The following is a 20,835-nucleotide window of genomic DNA, read 5'->3' as shown; positions in this document are numbered from 1 at the left end:
ATGTCCTTGACTCTTTGAGAAAGGAATGTTATTTAGACTATATATATATATGTGTTGTGGCCTGGCAGGAGCCGTTGGAGCTGCCGCCAGACTCCGACAGCGAGGGGTCTTATGAGTCGGCCCTGGAGGAGGTGGAGGACCCTGGACAGGGTGCCGACTCCGAGCAGGGCGAGGAGAGACTGGTTGGCCACCAGGTGGCGGCAGAGCCTTGGATCAGAGGGAGTGTTCAGGAAAACACTTGTGAGTTGTTTTGGGATGCACGCCGTCGAAGGGCTACTCGGCAGCAAGAACAACTACGTAATTGTATGGGATGATTACGCTCAGCTGATGCTTATTAAGATCCTCTCCTGATTATGAAAGAGACTGTTTGTGCCACGCCCTTTTGCAGAAGTCAACGTTCACATTAAGGACTAACCAGAAACAATCTTGGCAGGCTGGATTGCTGCCATAATTTATGTGCATTGCTGCCAAGCTTTGTAGGACTTGCTGCCAGAGTGCTTATCTCTTTGTTTATGTGGCTTTCAGCCAACAAGAGTCTTGACTGATTAAAAGAAACCTTCTTATTTACCTTGTTTTCGGCTTTCGTTCCTGGACGGAGGAGGGGGGTCAGAACTATATGTCACATACTCCATGTAACCCCCCCTCCCACAGCAATACAATACAATAGCAGAGTTGGGAGGGACCTTGGAGGTCTTCTAGTCCAACCCACTGCCTAGGCAGGAAACCCTGTACTGTTTCAGATAGATGGCTGTGCAACATCTTCTTAAAGACGTCCAGTGTTGGGGCATTCACAACTTCTGGAGGCAACTTCTGTTCCATGGATTCATTGTTCTCACTGTCAGGAAATTTCTCTGCCAGCAAAAATGTAGCCCGGGCAGGCCACATGCGGCCTTCTTGAGCTGTTTCATTGGCAGAGGGCTGCAGGAGGCCGTCGCGACCAAAAACGGAGCACGGTCTGACTATCGCGGCTGAAAATGGAGACTCGATGAGTGACGTTGAGCTGGCTACGTTCCCCCCCCCCCCAAGGTCAAACACAATCCTGATGCCCTCAATGAAATTGAGTTTGACACCCCTGGGATAGATGTAGGATGAGGTTCCTGGTGGGAATGAGAACGTATTTTGGAATGTGCGGTGTTTTCCTAGCAACAGAGAACCACATTTTCATCTGTGGTGACCCAAAGGAAAGGGGGGGGGTTGACAAGGAAGAAGTCCTTGGCCCCACTTCCTCTTTCTCCAAACCGCCCGCTTAGCATTCTCAAACGCACAAGTGCACACACTCGCACACGAGGCGCCCCAAAGTTTCAAAGTGGCACTTTGCTTGCTAAGAGTAATTATCTCGGCATGCAACATAAAGCTTTTGTTTGGAGTGTTATTAAGTCCCGTTGTCCCCAAGGAGAAATTCAACCCTTTGCAAAGAGATCTTTGAAACAAACAGAACTTGGCAATTGGGCAAGGCCGTCTCCTCCGGCAAAAAATGTCTACGGTTTCGGAAGGTGAGGAGTGGAAAGAGACACCCTTGGTGTCAGGCCTGCAGTCATCTAACCAATTCTGTTGTATTTAAGTACAATGACAATAAAGATGATACTTATCTTGTCTGTGGGGTCTTTGGACTGCCACCCTTTCTATTATTCCGCTATGCATTTTCTATGGTGGGAAAATGGGACGGGGGATTGTATGGAGTTAGATGCTGTGTAGCCATAACAACATTCTTTCTAGAAAGCCAAGGTCATCCTTTGCCTCTGCACCTGCTAGAACTGGATGGGTGGAACTGCCAAAATGGCAGTGGAAGATTGGAATATTTGATGGACTTGATGGGTATGGGGCCAAGATCTTGAGCTTTCAACTAGGTGGGGGAAATGGGAAGCTTTCAGATTTGGGTTTCTCCAGATGTGCCAACATGTCTCTCTTAATAAATTGGAACTTTGAGCAATACTTTGTCTTGGACTCTGATTTACCTTTGGATGCTATTTGGAACCCTGAAACTCGGTGGGTCAAGATGCAGCTCCAGGGTTCTTTTTGACTCAGATTGGTCGAAGAATGGGACTGTTGGGCCCAGACATGCAGAACGCTGGGTGCAAAGCTCCCAGGAAGATGCTCCGTCTGCCATTTCGCCCCAATGGGATGGGCCAACCCCGCTCGCTCCAGCAGAAGTGGGTATGCGGTGGACCCCATCAATAAAGATGTTGAGACTCTAGAACAGTGATGGCTAACCTTTTTGTCGAGGTGTGCCCAAAGCAGGGGAAGCGTGGGGTTGCGCATGTGCATGCCCGCACCCATAATACAATGCCCTGCCCCCTGTGCATGCACGCACCCCCAAACCCCCATGCATGCACGCAGGTCTTACTAAAGTCTCTGAACTTCCTGTTTGTGCGTTGAGCTGTTTTTCGCCCTCTGGAGGCTTCAGGGAAAGAGGGAGAAAAACGGCCCAATGGGCAGCCCAGAAGTTTATTCCTGAACCTCCGATGGGCCCCGTTGGGCCATTTTTCACCATATCCAGGCTTCAGGGAAGCCTCCTAAAACCTGGGGAGGGCGGAAAACGGCCCAACACTCAAAATGGAAGTTAGGGAATGGACTTCCAGTTTGCACAATAGGCGTTTTTTGCCCTCCAGAGGCTTCAGGGAAGCCTACGGAGGGTGAAAAACAGCCGAAAATTAAGGCTAGAAATCAGTTGGCCAGCGTGCACATGCTTGCTGGAGCTGACAGGGCAATGGCTTGCGTGCCCTCAGAAATGGCTTCAAGTGCCACCTGTGGCAAGCGTGCCATAGGTTCGCCATCACGGCTCTAGAAAGAGTGCAGAGAAGAACAACTAAGATGATGAGGGGACTGGAGGCTAAAACATATAAAGAACGGTTGCAGGAACTGGGTATGTCTAGTTTAATGAAAAGAAGGACTAGGGGAGACATGATAGCAGTCTTCCCAATATCTCAGGGGTTGCCACAAAGAAGAGGGAGTCAAACTATTCTCTAAAGCACCTGAAGGCAGGACAAGAAGCAGTGGATGGAAACTAATCAAGGAGAGAAGCAACTTAGAACTAAGGAGGAATTTCCTGACAGTGAGAACAATTAATCAGTGGAACAGCTTGCCTCTAGAAGTTGTGAATGCTCCAACACTGGAAGTTTTTAAAAAGATGTTGGATAACCATTTGTCTGAAATGGTATAGGGTTTCCTGCTTAGGCAGGGGGCTGGACTAGAAGACCTCCAAGGTACCTTCCAACTCTCTTATTCTGGTCAAGGAATTTCAGCAGCAGGGTCCAAGAGAAGAGCCTTTTCTGTGGTGGCCCCCTACAGCTCTGGAACATTTTGCCCCTTCTGAAAGGGCCTTAAAAACACGACTCTCCCAATTGACCCGGGGGTCCCGATGGGCGCGTCCCACTCTGGAGGGGGTAGCCTGAAAAGATCCTACTCCACCCCGCTTATGCACTGGTTCCTATTTCACACATTGTCTGACTCCCCAATGCCCCCTCCCCCAAATAAACAGCAACAGGGGACCCCCAGAAGCAGCCAAGCCAGTCTAGGAAGTGCCACAGTCTGATTAAAAAAGCTGGTTAATTCTCAAATGTGGCAAGTGGCCGGTTATAGTGGGTGTGATTAACACCAGGCTGGGCTGAGGAATCCAATTTTGCATTCCAACAGTTGGACTGTTCTTTAGTTGTGTGACACTCCAACAGCCCATACATACAATCACACTGTTCTGACCGAGGCTTCTCAAGAGCCTGAAGCAAACTCCTTGTCCCAACAAAAAACTCTTTTATTAATTGACTGTGAATTCCGCTCATTCACATCCAGCAAAGTCTTTCCAGGGAGGATTTACAGTCACAGACCTTATCTGGCTTGGAGAGCTGCCAGGCCGATAGCTGCAAAACTTGACAAGGAGTCTCGGAGAGTCACGAACCAATTAAGCGAACTCATTGTCTCCTGCAAACTCCACTCCCCTTTCGCTCCTCTTTTATTTCCTCTGGGAGGGGCCATTCATCGTCCACCCGGGGCCTTACTCCCAAGTCGACCCCTATTCTTTAGCTGTTCCCTTCATCTGGCAACTCTGCGCATGCGCACACTGGGAACAGGCTCCAGCTGTTCGTCTGCCTCACTGATGTCTGACTCCGAAGGCAGCTGATAACTGCCAGACGGCCCTGGTCCCCTCTCTGTGTCCGACACAGAGCCCTCATCAGAGCCTTCCACAGACTCCAGGAGTGGCTCATGTTTCTCCCCAACCTCCTCACTCTCCAAATCTGCTGCCAGCTTTGTTTGCTGCTGGCGGTCCACAACAATAGGGTGCCAGATTTTCTTGCTTATGGGTGCAAAGAAACCTAAGACAGGAAGTGATGCAAAGTGGGCAGACCAGGAAAATTGGGGGGGGGAGACTTCCCTGGGATTTGGGGGACAAGTAATACGCATAGGAGATCCTTGCGACCACAATTGGGAGGAGCATTTACGTTGCTAAGCAAGGTGGTGATTTTACAGAAGTTGCAACCTTTAATACAATCTTTTTGCTACAGTTGTGGAGCAAATCAATTGTTAAGTGAAACGCAAAGTCGTTAAGTGAATCCGACATTCTGCTTGTTAGGTGCTACCTGGCAAGATCATAAATGGGGATCCTGTGATTCTGGGATGCTGTAACTGTTCTTAAATACGTAAGCAGTTGCCAAGCGCCCGGATTTTGATCACGTGACTGTGGGAATGCTGTGATGGTCGTACATGCGAGGACTGGTTGTAAGTCACTTTTTTCAGTGCCATTGTAATTTTGGTCACTAAAGAATGGTTGTAAGTTGAGGACTTGCATGATATGGGGGAGCTAGCAGTTTGTGGCAGCAGCCAAAAAGGCTAATATAATCATCTGGCAACTCTGTGCATGCGCACACTGGGAACAGGCTCCAGCTGTTCATCTGCCTTGGTGATGTCTGACTCTGAAGGCAGCTAATGACTGGCATACGGCTCTGGCCCCCTCTCTGCCTCCGACACAGAGCCCTCCTCCGAGCCTTCCCCAGACTCCAGGACTGGCCCATGTTCCCCCCCACAACCCCCTCACTGTCTGAATCTACTGCCAGCTCTGCTGGCCACTGGCGGGCCACAACACACACTAAAGCAACAAACAAAGATAAATCCACTAGGATAGCAGCTCCAAAGCTCCCACTTCATTTGCCCTTTGAGCTAGGACTATTTGCTTAAAGGAAGATCTGTATATAATAATTTATCTTTAAACAAGAGAATTTCCTGAAAGTCTAGAAAGTAATACAGGAAAATGAGGGGGTTTTCCGTCTTGCTTCCTTTAAAGGAAGCATCTTAAAAATGTAGGAATGTCTCTTCTTACATATTATTTATTGTTCATATTTGTAACTGCTCATTCTGGGATGGCATGCTTTTTTATGATATAAAGGAACCAAAGCACATGGTTACTTTAGAAGACATTATATAAGGGAGGCCTTGCTATTAAATTGGGAAAAGGTTAAAAGATTACACTACTTAAAAATTCCAGTCTGGATATCGATGATTGAAGCATTTTCATACCCAATCAGGGGTGGGTTTCTCGCCCCGTTCCAACCAGTTCGGTTTGGAACGGGGCCGGTGGCGTCCTCGTGCACGCGCGCAGTGCACGCATGCGTACTAGCGTCTGTGCGATGCTCCAGCTGCTCCTGGAGGATCGCGCAGGTGCTGTATGCGTCCTGCGCATGCGTGGAAGCGCAAAACTCGTCAAAACCGGGTAAGAAACGCGGGCAGGCGGGTGGACCCTTTGGCGTTCCCAGAAGTTACTTACTTCCGGGTTCGCCGACCAACCGGTTCGCGGGGACCGCCGCGAACCGCCTGAAACCCACCCCTGTACCCAATAATATATAAAAAGGAACAAACAGTTAGACCATGTTGAAATACTGGATGCAGAGGGTGAACTCAAATCTATTCAAGAGTTGAAACAAGAAGGAATAGAAATGAATTGGTACTCATATGTACAGATACAATCTAGATATAATGAAGATAGTAACTGCTCATTCTCAGAAAAACCTTCTGGGTAAATATAGTCCCTGAAATGGCCTGTTCAGAACCTGATAAAGATTTGTGATATAGTCTGGAAAACAAGGACAGTTCATTGTAATTTAGTCACTAAATGAACTGTTGTAAGTCAAGGACTACTTGTCTGTAGAGATTCTCAGTCATCCAGGTCGTGGTTGTCCCAAAGGTGCTTTTTCAGAAGGCAACTGGATTTTGTTTTTTCTTTGAAGACATTTCGCTTCTCATCCAAGAAGCTTCTTCAGCTCTGTCTGTCTGCAAAGAATATAAATCCTTCAATTCCTCACCCTCCAGTCGGAGCTGAAGAAGCTTCTTGGATGAGAAGAGAAACGTCTTCAAAGAAAAAACAAGAAAGCCCAGCTGCCTCCTGAAAAAGCACCTTTGGGTCAAGGACTACTTGTACTTCATTATTTTTATAAATAGCTACTGTATTTTTCAGAGTATAAGACGCATCTTTTTCCCTGAAAAAAGAGGCTGAAACTCTGGGTGTGTCTTATACACTGAATACAGCATTTTTTTGCCACCCGAAATCCCGTCCCCCTTCACCAAAATGGCCGTGTATAGCCTTTAGGAGGCTTTCAGAGTGCTTCTAGGGGCTGGGGAGGGCAGAAATGAGCGAAAAACGAGCCTTTTTTTCTCAACCCCCCCCCCCAGTCCCCAGGAGCACTCTATAAGCCTCCTAAAAGCTATGCATTCCCTTTTTTGGCAAAAAACGGGACAGTTTTTGCAAAAAACGGGCCATTTTTTGCTCATTTTTGGCCCCCACACCCTGCAGGAGCACTCTATAAGCCTCCTAAAGGCTATTCATGCCCTTTTTTTGAAAAAAAAAAACCTTGGGCCTGTTTTCACGAAAAACGAGCTGCTTTGGGAGGTCTGCAGAGTGCAAAAACTTTTATTTTTTTAATTTGCACCTTCAAAATCTTGCTGTGTCTTATACTCCAGTGCATCTTATACTCCGAAAATTATGGTAGCTGATAACCCAGTGTTGACCGGTATTTAAGATATTTATTTATCCTAATCCTGTATTAGACAGGAAAAGGAATGAATTATATCTATAACATCAAATCAATCCCCCTTACCAGAGGGAGCCCCCTTGTGGAGTACTGTGAAGCCATTGCCACGGCAACTCCACTGTGCTGTATAGTAGAAGCCATTTTAGGGCACATCAGGCTGTATCTTAACAGAACTTGAATCCAAAATGCACACTATCACTGTCAAAAGTATTGTGATTTGCCACTTTACCTATAATTCATTCCTTTTCATTTCAGCAGCCCAGACGTTCCAGAGTTATGCTGGAACAAACACACACATGCACAGTCATCACGCCCCCCCCAGGAGTATTAGGGGTGTCCTACCCCCACAGTATTTTTTTCCAGAGAGTAAGTCATCTGTGTACCAAGTTTAGTTGAAATTCCAGAGTTATGCTGGAACATACACACACACAGCCATTTTTCTATATATAGACTCAATGCAACAAATATACCTACTACTCCTTCCCCTGATTTTCCCCACAAGCAAGTGTGTTGGGCTGAAAGAGAGTCACTGGCCCAAAATCACCAGACAGTTTTTGGTCTTGTTGTATTCGGGTCTTTTCCCGTGTAAGATTGAGATTGTCTTGGCAACATTTCTGTGAGGTTCCACTCACCATCTTCAGGCTGGTGTTTTTGGCTTCGTGCTTGTGCAAGGCATGATCGGAGTTGTCGTCTTTCTATAAATCTTGGTAGGGGTGTGTGGAGTGCTGGCTTTGTTGCTGTAAGTGGATTGATTGGCTGTGTAGTTGCATCCTGATTGGTAGATGGAGTTGATGTTTTTTTTTGTTTTTTTGTTACATAAACAACACATACCCACAGTAGTGGGGGGAAAAAATCAAAACAAAAAAGAAGAAGAAACAAAACAGAGAAGAAAAAAAACCATCATCACATATAGCATGTCATTTGGTTACAGATGTTTTAACATTTATCATTCTTATACATTTATTATTTCATTTAATAGATAATATATGGTTTGGGTTGCTTTGTTTACCATCCCTTCCTCCTGTTATAACACCACCTTATTTTCCCTTTCTTTTCTCCCTTCCTCCCTTCTCTACTTTCTTCCTTGCTGCCCTCCTTTCCCTTCCTTCTTCCTATACCTTTCTCCTAATCCTGCTCTTCCTCATCCCCTTCCTACCCTCTCTCCTCCTCTTTCTCTCCTTTCCATCCTCTCCTTACCTCTTTCTTTTCATCCTCTCTCCCTTCTCTACTTTCTTCCTTCCTCCTCTCCTTCCCCTTCCTTCTTCCCTTACCTCTCCTTCGCTCCTACTCTTCCTTTTTCCCTTCCTACCTTCTTTCCTTCCATTTCTCTCCCTTCCATCTTCTTTTCCTTTCCCTTTCCTTTCTCCCTCTCTCCCTTCTCTACATTCCTCCTTCCTCCTCTCCTTCCCCTTCCTTCTTCCCGTACCTTTCTCCTACTCCTATTCTTCCTCTTGATGGAGTTGATGTTTGTAGATTGGTCGGCTGTTTCGTATCATCCTGTGTGGCTGAGGTGCTGGCTGTGTGTCCATTGTTCTTTTGTGTTTTTTAAACAATTTTTATTTGTTTATAAACAAAGACAAACATAAAAATGAAAATAAAAAACCCCCATCTTCCATTACAAATTGTAGAAAGTGTGCCAGTTGGTTACAGTATTTCCATGCATCTCTTCCATAGTCACCACCTGCTTTTCATATCAAATCGCATATTTTAAATTCACCTATATTCATATATATCACAATTATTATATATCAACCTTAATTTGACTATAATTGTTTTTACGTCCTTTTATATATAATATTCAAAATCTAGGATTATATAACATTCCATTAAATCATCCTAAAATCATCCAATCACAATACATCTTTATAACATATTCTAGATAAAGCTTTTAAACCTCCTCTCATAATCTCCATATATTGTTTATATAGAATTTCATATTATCAAACTGATATATCTATATGTATTGTTATCATTATTAATTATTATTTACCTATACTATTGTCGCTTCATTTTACACATACTACTAGTAAACTAAATTTAGCTTAATTTACTTTTCACTCTCTAGTTACTTTTTTAATAAATCTTATATAAACCTCCCTTGGCAACATGCTGTTCCTTTCGTATCTCACAAAAGCTTGAAACCCAATATCTGCTCTTTCCATCAACTTATCTTTGGTTTAGTGCTTTTATCAAGATTTCTCTCCTTATCTCCGTCAATTTTACTTGATTTTCTTCTTCTGTGCTTTGAAGTCTGGGGTAGAGTTCCAATCCATCCATTTCCCCTTTCCATATTCTGCTCTTGCCATTACCAACCATGCTGACTTTGTTGTCAGTATCCACAGTTTTCTTATCTCTTTGGTCATTTTTTCCTTCCATCTTTTGAACTCTATCCTCCACCTTCTTCATTTGGTAAATATCCTCAGTTTCTCCATCTGATTTTTCTGTTTTGTATTCCATATTCTCCAAACTCTTTTCAATTCTCTCTGTCACAACTAATAGATTTTGAATTTCAAACATAATCATTTGCAATGTTACAGTTTCTTTTTCCTGCTGGGGCATTCTTTCAATTTTGCAGATACTGCCACTATAGGGTTCAAGGCTATTTTAATAAACTTCAAACAGGTTCATTTATTATCTTTCAAAATGTTGTCTTCTCTCCAATAGCTAGTGATAGACCCTCCAAAAGGCACGTGTATAAACAACTTGTGCACTTCCTACTATCACTGTCAGTAAACAAGCTGAAAGAACCTTGAATCTCAAGTGATCAAAGAGAAAGAAGAAAAAACAATGTATCCAGCCTCCAGCCTCTAAGTGGCAATGTAACTGCTTTTCCTCCTGTTGTTACAATCCGCTTTAATCGTCCTTATTTTCTTCTTTATATTCCAAGCAATTCGACACACTTTCTCTTTCCGCTTTCTTCCCATTCCGGAGCTGTCTCAACTTCAGCAGCTTCATTAGCTGTGTTTCTGTCACTGGAAAAAAGGCTATTCCTGGATGTTTCAGGGACTTTGCGATGTCCCTGAGATCAGCAGGAGGTGCCCTTCTTAATCACCATCTCTGCAGGATGGTTTAGGTCTCAATGGACCATCCAGCGGCAGGAATTCGACTGCGATCTTGAAACACCAAGATCGCACGTTGTGCCGTCGTGACGTCGGTTCTCTTCCCTGTTGTTCTTTTGTGTTGTAACGACCTGGGTGGTGGGTGGGGTTCGTTTGTTGACTAGGTCTGGTTTCCAGATGTCTGGTAGGCATGAGGTATCATCACGTTTATTCATGTTGTGGGGTGTTTCTCTATTTCGATGGCTTCCATAATTATTCTCTTGTTGAAGTGTTCTGTTTTGGAGATTAATTTGTTTCCTTCAAAATCAATTTCATGTCCTGTTGCTTTAAGGTGCTGGAAAAGGGAGGAAATTTTTTTCTATTTTTCTGACTGCATTTTTGTGTTCTGCGAGGCGTGCATTTATTCTCCTATTAGTTTGTCCAATTTATGTGCCAGGGCAGATTTTGCATGGTATTTCATAGATTCCTTTTTTTAGCTGGATTTTGTCTTTGGGGTTTCTTAAGATGTTGGCTATTTTTTGGTCAGTGCTGAAGGCTGTCTTGATATTGTGCTTGTGGAGAATTTTGCTTTTGATGTAAGGGAGGAGGGCGATGCCGTTGTCCTGTTCTGTGTCTCGGTTCTTGGGGGGCGGTGTCTCCCTTTGGATTAGGTTGGCAACTGTTTTTCTTTGGAATCCGTTGGAGATTACTACGTTTGTGAGAGTGTGTAATTCAGTTTTCAGGTGGTCTTTGTCGGCTAGGCGTTTGGTTCTGGAGATGAGGGTCTTGGCTACAGAGTTGATCTGTGCAGGGTGGTGATGGGATTGTGCATTTAAGTAGCGGTTGGTGTGTGTTTTTTTCTGGTAGATGGTGTGTCCTAGGGAGCCATTCGGTTTTTTTGTAGATTAGGACATCCAGAAAGGGAAGTTGGTTGTTTGCTTCTATTTCCATAGTGAATTGTATTTTGGGGTGTAGGCTATTGAGATGTGTGAGGAAGTTGTCCAGTTTTTCTTTCCTATGTCATGAAAGTGTCATCAACATATCTAAGCCAGAGTTTGGGTTTGTGTTCAGATTTATCTAAGATATTAGTTTCAAAATGTTCCATGTATAAGTTTGCGATGACGGGTGAGAGGGGTGATCCCATGGGTGCTCCTTCTATCTGTTTGTATCCTTGTCCATTATGGATGGAGTATGTGTTGGTTAGGCAGTGGTTGGTCAGGTCCAGGATGTGTTTAGGGGGGTTGTGTTTGTTCTGGATAGCTGTCAAGGCTTCTTTTATAGGCACTTGGGTGAAGAGGGATATGACATCGAAGCTCATGATGGGGTCGCTGGGTTGTAGGTTTTGTTTCTTTATTGTTTCTATGAAGTGGAGTGAGTTTTGTACGTGTGAGGTGATGGATTCTGTGTAGGCTTGAAGTTGTTTGGCAAGGAATTTGGCAAGATTCTGTAGAGGTGAGCCTATGGAGCTGACTATGGGTCTGAGTGATGTTCCTTCTTTGTGTATCTTGGGGAGGCCATAGAGCTTCGGGCATCTGGATGATTTCTCTCTGGGGATGATTCTTTGCTGGATCTCTTCATTGATGGGAGAGGCTTTTATTTTGGATTTGGTGGTTTTTTCCAGGTAGGTGGTGGGATCAGTGTTTAGAGGTTTGTAAGCGGGGTCTTGGAGTAGGTTGGATAGTTTGGCTTGGTAGTCAGACGTATTCATCACCGCTGTGGCGTTGCCTTTGTCTGCTGGGAGAATGGTTATGTTGTTGTCTTTCGTCAAGTTGGTGAGTGCTTTTTGTTCTTCTTTCTGTAAGTTGCTTCTGGGTGGATTGCTGGAGCAGAGGACGTTGGTGACTTCAAGTCTGATTTTATTGGGTTGATTTCGGTGAGTGTAGCTTCACCTCCGCATATGATGTCTTCAGTGGGGATGTGTTTAGGGGCGACTGCAAAGTTGAATCCTCTGGAAAGGACATTGGTTTCAGCTGTGGGGAGTGTTCTGTCTGATATGTTGTGTACTATTTGTTTCATGAGCTTCTGTGGGGGAGTTGGGCTTCTGTTGTTTTTCTAGTCTGTGGAGTTTGTTGGTGTGTTTGTCTGTCATGTAGGAGATTTCTGTTTTGGCTCTCCAGAGGGCTAGTTGTTTGGATTTGTCCCAGAGTGCTGGGTGGATTTTGTTGCTGAGTTTGAGGTAAAGAGTCATTAGGTCCCGGTTGGTTTGGTCTAGTAGGAATCTTTTCTCCTTTGGAGTTCATTTCTGATTAGGGCTAATTCAGTTCTTTTCAGGATCCTTTCGGTGGCTGAGGTTTTAGAAAGGAATTTTAGTTGGAAGCATGTGGGGATCAGGCAGTTGTGTAGGAATGTGAGGTTACATAAGATGGTGGCTCTTCAGACTTCAAGTTTCTTGTAGGTCCTGGTGAGCAGGAAGGTTTCCTCCCCGTAGAGGTAAGATATTTGTTTTCGTAGATTTTCACGGGTGTAGGTATGCTGGTCTTGTTGTATTCAGGTCTTTTCCCGTATAAGATTGAGATTGTCTTGGCAATGTTTCGGCGAGGTCCCACTCGCCACCTTCAGGCTGGTGTTTTCGGCTTCGTGCTTGTGCGAGTAAAGCGTGATCGGAGCTGCCGTCTTTCTATAAATCTTTGTGGGGTGTGTGTGTGGAGTGCTGGCTTTGTTGCTGTAAGTGGGTTGCTTGGCTGTGTAGTTGCATCCTGATTGGTAGATGTTGATGTTTTTATATATATTTGGTGAGGTCTCACTCGCCATCTTCAGGCTGGTGTTTTTGGTATATATATATATATATATATATATATATATATATATATATATATATATATATATATATATATATATTTACAACAGAAGGCTTCAGACCACTTGAAATCCAATACCAATGTTGACAACCAAATAATGTTTAATTAATTTGTATTCCATCCCCAAGATGTTCCCATAGAAATAAAGGTGGGCCTCATTGTAGCGACTACAATCGGGAGCAGTGACTCCGTTCTTAAGCAAAGTGGTCACTAAATGAAACAACTGTGCTTGCAATCTAACTTCTGCTTTCTTTTGCTTTTCTGACCCGAGAAGTCACAGTGTTATCTTTTTCATGCATGTCCTGTGAACTGTCACTGTATGAGGCAGTCATTCAATGAGGACTACCAGTAATGAAAAGTGTAAAAAAAAACAATCTCAGCTCAACCAGTGGAAAAAAATATATCACGGAAATAAAGTCTGAATTCCAATCTAACCCCTTCAAAGGACTTCAATGTAGATGCAATTTAAGAGGGGCAAGTGTAAACAAAAATATATAATATCCAACACCCTTCTCGGATTTTCCCCCTGCGATCTCTCCACCGGCCCTCTAGATGGCGCTCTCTCCTCAGGCGCCTTTCACGCCAGCTGACCGCCGGGCTTCCCTGGTCTTTCCCTTTCGCTCTTCCCCCTCATCCCGGTCTCTGCCTCCATCGAGCGTCAACCGCCTTCGTTACTCCGACGGCCCTGCCTCTGGGCTTTTTATACCTCCGCCCCTCCGCCCCGCCCCTTTCGGCTGCCTCGACCAGCCAATGACGGACGGCTTTCCCACGTGATGGGTGCTCGCCGAATCCGCGGCGCCGAGATGGGGTTGAAGGGGCAGGCCTTCTCAAAGAGGGCGGCCAATGGCTTTGCGGAGGGGCGGAGTCTGCGCGCTTCCGACTCTCGCCTGCCCGCGGCCGCCATTAGAGAAGCGAGGCGAGATTGAGGGGGGATTGAAAAAAAAAACATTGGCCGAAATAAGGCTCTGAGGGGAGGGAGCCGTCCGACACAACCCGAATATTGAGAGGGGAAAGCGGGGAAACGGCGGCGGCGGCGGCGGCATGGGGGAGACCCGCTGAAGGAGACGGCCGAGTCAGCGAAGGCGGCGGCGGCTGCGCAGGAGGAGGAAGGCGGAGAAGGGCATCCGGCGCTCAGGATGCCTCGGCTGGGAAGCCGCCGACAGAGGCACCGCTGAGGGAAGAAGAAGAAGAAGAGACGCCGAGGAAGCGAAGAGAGGAAACGCTGCGCCGGCGGAGAGGGGGCCCTGGATATATTCACACCACCCCCCCGCTCCCGAAGTCGTCTCCTCGGTCCTCACCTGTCAAAAGCCTTCGCGGGGAGGGGTGGAAGCCCCAGAGCCCCAAATCGCCTCAGGAATTTTAATTTTAAGGACAAAAAAGAGGGTCTCTTCGTCTTCCTACTCCCGGGGAGGCCCGAGACGTTTATTTATATTGGAAAAAGTCTTAAAAAAGGAAAGTCTATAAATCCTCCCCTCTTATTTTGAGGGGGGGGCAACCCCTCTCGCTGGGGGTCTCTCACCTCAAACGTCTCTGGAGGATCAATCAATAAATATCTGGAAAGGAGAAGAGATTCTCGCCCCCCTCTCCCAATATCACTTCTGAAAGGGGGAAAAGAGCAAGAACAATTCCAGTGGCTGATCGTTATTCCAGATTTTCTTTCCTCTTTTGTTTTGTTTTTTTAAATACATAGTAACCAGAGGAATTTCCCCCTCTTTCAGCTTATCTTCCCAGGTGCAAAGAAGAAGAAGAAAAAGAAGAAAAAGTTTCATTGGGGTGTTGTTTTTTTGAAGGGGGGATCTTGGGGAAAGAAGAAAAGGCTTGTGAAAGAAAACTTAAATTTGGCTCCAGTGCCTGGAAAAAACAAGGGGCAAAGTTAGAGGAATTACCAAGAAAGAAAGAAAAACTTGTTTCCAGTACTTATTACTTGGGAGAGAGGGTGGGGGGAAAGCTAATTTTTCCTCCCACCACAACAACCAACTCCTGCAGGAATTCATTTGGGGAAAAAAGCCTAAATCGAAGACCCTTGGCGATTACTTTGATTTTTGTATCATTTTGGAAGAAGATATTTTTCTTTTCGTCTCTTTAAAAAAAGGAAGTTTCTTGGCCTCTTGGTTTGCAGAAAGGAAATCAAGGGGAGCCGAATTAGTTGCTTCCTATCTGGGGGGAAAAAAATCTTCACTTTCCCAAAGTTATTTTTGGGGAAGTGGGTGGTGGAGGAGATTTGGTTTGGTTTCTCCTCTTTTGGAAGAGTATTTTTTGGTGAGGTGGGGGGAGCAAGGAATCCACCCCCGTTTTTTTATTTTTATTTTCATCGAGGCTTGAAGGGATCTACTGTATCCAGGGACAAGGAAGGCTTTTTTGTTTTTTAAAAAAAATCGCAAGAGAATAGGAAAATTGTGATTCCTCTCCCCCCCACCCACCCTTGGAAAAGCGTCTGAATTTGAGTTGGAAAGAAATCGCCTTCCTGGAAATTGACTTCTTTTCTTTTGCTCTCCCGACTCCACTATTTGCAAAAAGAAAAGAAGAAGAAAAAAGCAGCAAAGGAAAAGACTCCTTTCACCCGGACTGGAAAACCAAACACCCAAGCCCTGGATTTTCGCTTCCATGGGAAGTCGGAAGATTTTCAAGGCGGCTCCTTATTAAAAAAACAAAAAGCGGCGGAGGAAAAACAAAAACGAGACTTGGGTATCCCCTTTCCCCCCCACTTAAGGAAACCGAAGGGAAACCCGGGGCTGGCAAAAAGAAGTCGCGACGACGGGGCCGACTCCAAAGTGGAAGTTCCCTCCTCCTGCGGGGTTCCCCGATCGTCCGAACCGGGCCAGCGGCCGGGGAGACCCGAGCCAGTTGGGAGAAGAACGGCGGAGAGGCTCGGGCCCAGCTGCCTTCGGCTCGCCTTGCTTTTCACCCCGACGCCGCCGCTGCTGCTGCTGCTCTTCTCTCTCTCTCTTTCTCTCCCCCTCTTTCGCGTGTGTCTTTCTTGCCAATCCAGGGTGACGGGAGAAAAACGAGGCGCTAAAAGGGAGCAAGCGGACTCGATTCCTGGATTACTTCACACCCGCCCTTCTCCTCCTCCTCCTCTTCCTTTCCCCTCCTCTCTTTCGCTTGCTGGCTGGCTGAAGATCGTAAATCTCTCGCCTTTTGCCAGCCCTTTTGGATTCTCTATCCCCCCCCCCCTTTTCCACCTCCAGCCTTCGCCGGCCTTCTCCTTGCGCGGATTTCTCTTTATACCTTTTTGCCTGGCCGGGAGGCGTTGAAATTTCTTTTCTTTCCTTCCTTCCTTCCTTTCTTTCCCTAGGGTTAGCTTATTTCTTCCTGCTCCGGGCAGCCCCGTCACCCCTTCTTTTTCTCTCCCTGCAGTGCGTGTGTGTGTTTTAGAAAAGGAATAGGCCCGTTCTCTCTCTCTCTCCCTCCCCCCCACCACACCGCCCCATCCCTCCCTCCCTTTGATTGTGTCTCCCTCCTTCTCGGTCTGGTGTGTGTGTCGCTTGCTCTCTCTCGCTCCTGTCTCTTTTCTTTCTTGTCGGAGGCTTGTGGGATAATGGCGTGCGGGTTGTGGCTGTGAGGATGAGTTCCAGCTTCGTGCCGAACGGGGCCAGCCTGGAAGATTGCCATTCCAACCTTTTCTGTCTGGTGAGTGGCTACTTTGTATGTGTGTGTGTTTCTTGTGGGTTTTTTTTTTGGGGGGGGGAGTGGGGGAAAGAGGCGTTGAAGGGCAGATCGCAAGAGATAAACCGTGCAAGGGAAAGGGGGGGAGGGGGAGGGAGAGAGAGAAAGAGAGAGAGAGAGATGAGATCGCCAGCAAAGAGGAGGAAAAGAAGGTGGGGGGAGAGAGAGAGAGGAATGGAAGCAAAGCAGCCATTTTTAGCATTCTGCTTGGAGGAGTCCTCTGGAGTAGGCCTTAGCCAGGAGTCGCCCAATTCTCCCTATGCCCCCCCCCTTTCTCCTTCCTTCTGGCAAGGCGAATTGCTTACAAGTCTCTTTTTGCACTCTTTTCTCTCCCAGCGCTTTCCTCCTCCAGTCCTTTGTTTGTCATCTTGATCCCCCCCCCCAAAAAACTTTCGTTTTCTCCCTCCAGCCTCCTTTTTGTTGTTGTTGTGTTGTTGTAGGTGGTGGCACTAGCAACTTGATTTCTTGTGTGTTTATTTGATCTCATTTTCATTCTGTCTAGCTGTAGCCCAAGGCATGCCTCTCCGCCCCCCCACTTTTTTTCTCTCTCAAGCTAACTTCTGCCTTCACCCCAACTCCCCTAATAGTAGAACCCTACTCAGATTGGAGATAAAGTGCTTCTGGGGGAGGGGCCTTGTTATTTGTAGGCTCCAGTTTGTTTGTTTTTTATTTTAAAAAAAAGGATGGATGGAGGCAAACATGCTCTTTTATAGCATTGGTTTTCTTCTTCCTTCCGTGGAATCCAGTTGAGTTTCCTAGTCAGGGTTTTGACCTCTTTCTGGAGTTTTATTTAAATGCCGATTGGTAGCTGCCTTGACTGGTTGCTAAAAGTAGGTGAATTGCTTTGGATGACTGGTGTAAGGAATTCAAGAAGCTGAATATATCAGCAAGGCTGGCCCATTCGCAGAATTATCACTATTCAAACACCACCACCTCATTTCAAATGCACCAACTGTTGCAAATTTTGACACTCCAAGGAGCCAGCAGGATTGTTCTTGCTGAGATTAAAGAAACGGGGAAATAAATAAATCTATATCTATCTGTCTGTCTATCTATCTATCTATCTATCTATCTATCTATCTATCTATCTATCTATCTATCTATCTATCTATCTATCTATCTATCTATTCATTCTGCTGAAAGGGAAGTAATATATTGAATAGAACATGAAAGGCAGTTGAAGTTGAGCCCAGGCAATTTCCGTGATAATTTGTAGACCCCATTTGTGAGGGAGCAGTGTGGTGGTATTTCATAGCTGGAAAGACGAGGTGGAAGGTTTCCTTAAAAAGTTCTTTTGAATTATGCTTCAAAAATGTCTTAGTTTATTTTTCTATCTTTCCCCTCTCCATTCCTCTGGTAGAAATAGCAGAAGTTAATGCTTTTATTGGAATTCATGTATTTAAAGCCGGTTTGGTTCTGTTTAATTATGTCTCAAGTACTAAATAACTTTGCTAATGAGGGGCTTATGGCTGAGGTGTGTTTGCATTTCTAACAAATGGTCTCTCTCTCTCTTCTTTAAATGGGGATAATCAGTAGATACAACCAAATGAGAGGCAGCCATTCAAAATAACCTTTTAGATGTTTTTACTCTGCTCTAATACTTTATCATTAGACATGCTGACTGGGTGACATGAGAAGTAAAGTCCAAAATATCTGGAATGTGCCCTGGCATTATTGAAAACATTTTTTTTTTTACATCCTGGAATGGAATTTTACTGTGTTTGAGTAACAACACTGCTGCCACTGACTTTATGGAGCACAGATTGACTAAACGAAGTTGCTATGGCTTCAAATGTTTATCACCCGCAAGACAAATTATTTTGCAATTTCTAAAGTGTCTTAGGCGTTTCTTCACTAGAATAAGAAAAAAAAAGTTTGCTTGAAATCACTAGAGAACTCTGCATTTCATAAAAGTTTGAAACTTTTAAGACGAGAGAACATCCGGTTCTTTCTGCTCTTAATACCTGTTCGATTTTTCTTTCAGGCTGACTTAACTGGGATTAAATGGAAACGATACGTATGGCAGGGCCCAACGTCTGCTCCGATTCTTTTCCCTGTAACGGAAGAAGATCCCATCTTAAGCAGTTACAGTCGTTGCCTGAAGGCCGATGTCTTGAGTGTATGGCGACGAGACCAAAGGCCTGGGCGCAGAGAGCTATGGATCTTCTGGTGGGGTGATGACCCCAATTTTTCAGACCTAATTCATCATGACCTAGCAGGTAAAGGCATGGATAGATAAGCTCTTGTGTTCCTTTTGTGGTGGTACCATTCTTCAAGTATAACATTTCCCCCCTTGACTTTGTGTTATGTATTTATTATATCCCACTTAGAAATTGTTTTGCTACTTTACTGGCTTTCACAGGCTTGGCTTTAAACAAAGAGAGGATGACACGTGTGTTGCGGTGTTTCCTCATACAGTACTGTTTGTTTCTGCTCCAAATGATTATATTTTTATATTTTAAGCTCCCGTATAAGTGTATACCGCTGTTTTTACTAATGTGGGACTGTGAAGGGCCACAGACCCTGCTTAGTACTGTGTGGAATTTTCACGTGGTTACAAGGGCCACAGCTTTAGTGCAGTACGAAAACAAGCAAGGATGGTAAAGGCCCACATATTTGGGCTTGGAATGTTGTGGCTGCTTCTCTGGGAAAAATATTGCAAGGGGATGTATGGATGACTTTATTTCGGTATCTGAAATTTGGTCTAGCCTTACCCGCATTTGGAAATTGTGTTGAATTTACAGGTCTGGTCATGAGGAAAGTGGAAGATTTGGGTAATTTGTGTCATCCATAGGAGAATTGTGTCCATGGTTTTTTTCCTTCTTTCAAATGGAAGGTTTTTGGGTCAGGAGAAGTGCTGTATTTAAAAAGAAAACTAGAAGTGTAGGTAGGATCTGTTTTGGCTGATCAAACTACCATCTTGAGTGAATGGAGGGCTATGTGTGCCTTTGTTTCTACAGTTTACCTACTTAGCATAAACAAGCTCTTAAACTGAGTTCTTGACATCTTTAGTTAAAAGGATTAAGTAGCAGGTGATGGCACCCTTCACTGGCTGATAGTATTGGTTACATGAACAAGTAGTCTGACTGGGTCCTGTACACACCAATTTATGTTCTTAATATAATTATACTAGTAATTGGTAGGAGTGAATAACGTGCATCATTTCACAGTTGTTTATGCATTTGCACATACTGCTGATTAATCCCCTTTTTGCTGTCAACAGTTTTCTCCCCAGGTTGTTGCAAGAATTAAGTATCTATTTAGGCTAAGAGGGTTATATTTTTAACTAATAATATGGATTACCTGTACATAACTAAAGAATAGGCATTTAAAAAATCCAAACAAAAATACTTGGAGAAAAAAAAAACTTGTAGAAGTTGGGTTTTGTAGAAACTTTCAAAATAGGCTTAGCAGATTTGAATTGCCTGATGTAAAGTCTCCTGTGTCAGTAGCTCATAAGTATGGTTCTTGAAAGTACTCTCTATGGCAAGTACACGAGAAATAAAGTATTAAATCTTTAACTTAATGTTTTAAAAACAAACAAACCATGTTCATTGCATATGTTCTATTGAGAACAAAAACAGTAAAATTGAAAGGTTAAAACAAGGTTTTATAAAATAGTGGCAAAAATTTGAGGGAACGAGAGGTTATAAATAGCCCAGAACAACTTAATTTGTTGTGTTCTAAAAAGAGGGCTTTACTTTACATAGAAAGTGACGTGTTGGTTTAATCTGAAAATAAATCAGCGTAGTTCAGCTGTAAAGCTGGGTATCAGTGGTCTTCAGAACATTTGGACGTTCCCTCTAATTTTAGAAGCATCACCTTCCAAGCACTTATTTAAATATAGGCTATTTAAGCTATTTTTTTCATCACCTATCCTAGCAAAATGGTGCGTGAGCTTGGCTTTGGCAGCAGTATGCTTTACGTAAAGATGCTCATCAATGTTGAAATGTCATATTTAATCCTTGAAAAGTTAACATCTTCTACATGCTATATTATTGTAACTTAAACATTTACATATTCTAACTGCCACACATGAAAAAGCTAAGAGTTGTTTCCTAGAGATCCTCAGACTAATAGACACATTAAGAGAACGGAATGGGAATGAAAATGGAAAGCAATTGCAATTCTTGCCATCTTTACCCAATTGTTTAAAATCGGTATTCCCTTTTAATTTACATCCAGAATCATAACCTTCCTGTGTCACTAAGCTCATCGAATTTAAGTAAGATCAGTGCAAATAACATACTGTATATAGAGGATTTTAGCATTAGTTCATCCCATGCTATGTAACCTATTTGGCAGCAAGGGATCTCCAGT

At 44.4% G+C, this 20,835-nt stretch overlaps 1 protein-coding gene across 3 annotated transcripts in view; it reads left to right on the top strand.

Annotated features, from left to right (window-relative positions):
- Nucleotides 1–15,234: 15,234 nt before the first annotated feature.
- The window catches only part of MED13 (mediator complex subunit 13), a 158,563-nt gene continuing 152,962 nt past the window's right edge, over nt 15,235–20,835 (top strand). For 2 of the 3 annotated variants that reach the window (XM_087717101.1, XM_087717100.1), the window contains exons 1-2: nt 15,239–16,479; nt 18,500–18,734. In XM_087717101.1, coding sequence (XP_087573227.1) covers nt 16,414–16,479; nt 18,500–18,734 — 301 coding nt within the window. In that variant the 5' untranslated portion in view covers nt 15,239–16,413. Of the gene's footprint in view, nt 16,480–18,499; nt 18,735–20,835 lie in introns of all 3 variants that reach the window. The other variant, XM_087717103.1, reaches the window with a different exon arrangement.

Source organism: Thamnophis sirtalis, unplaced genomic scaffold (assembly GCF_051295495.1).
Source record: "Thamnophis sirtalis isolate CommonGarterSnake01/CBP01778 unplaced genomic scaffold, rThaSir2_p1.2 scaffold_6, whole genome shotgun sequence".
Lineage (NCBI taxonomy): Eukaryota > Metazoa > Chordata > Lepidosauria > Squamata > Natricidae > Thamnophis > Thamnophis sirtalis.
Note: the sequence above shows the minus strand (reverse complement) of the source record. Positions and strands in the feature narration are given on the sequence as shown.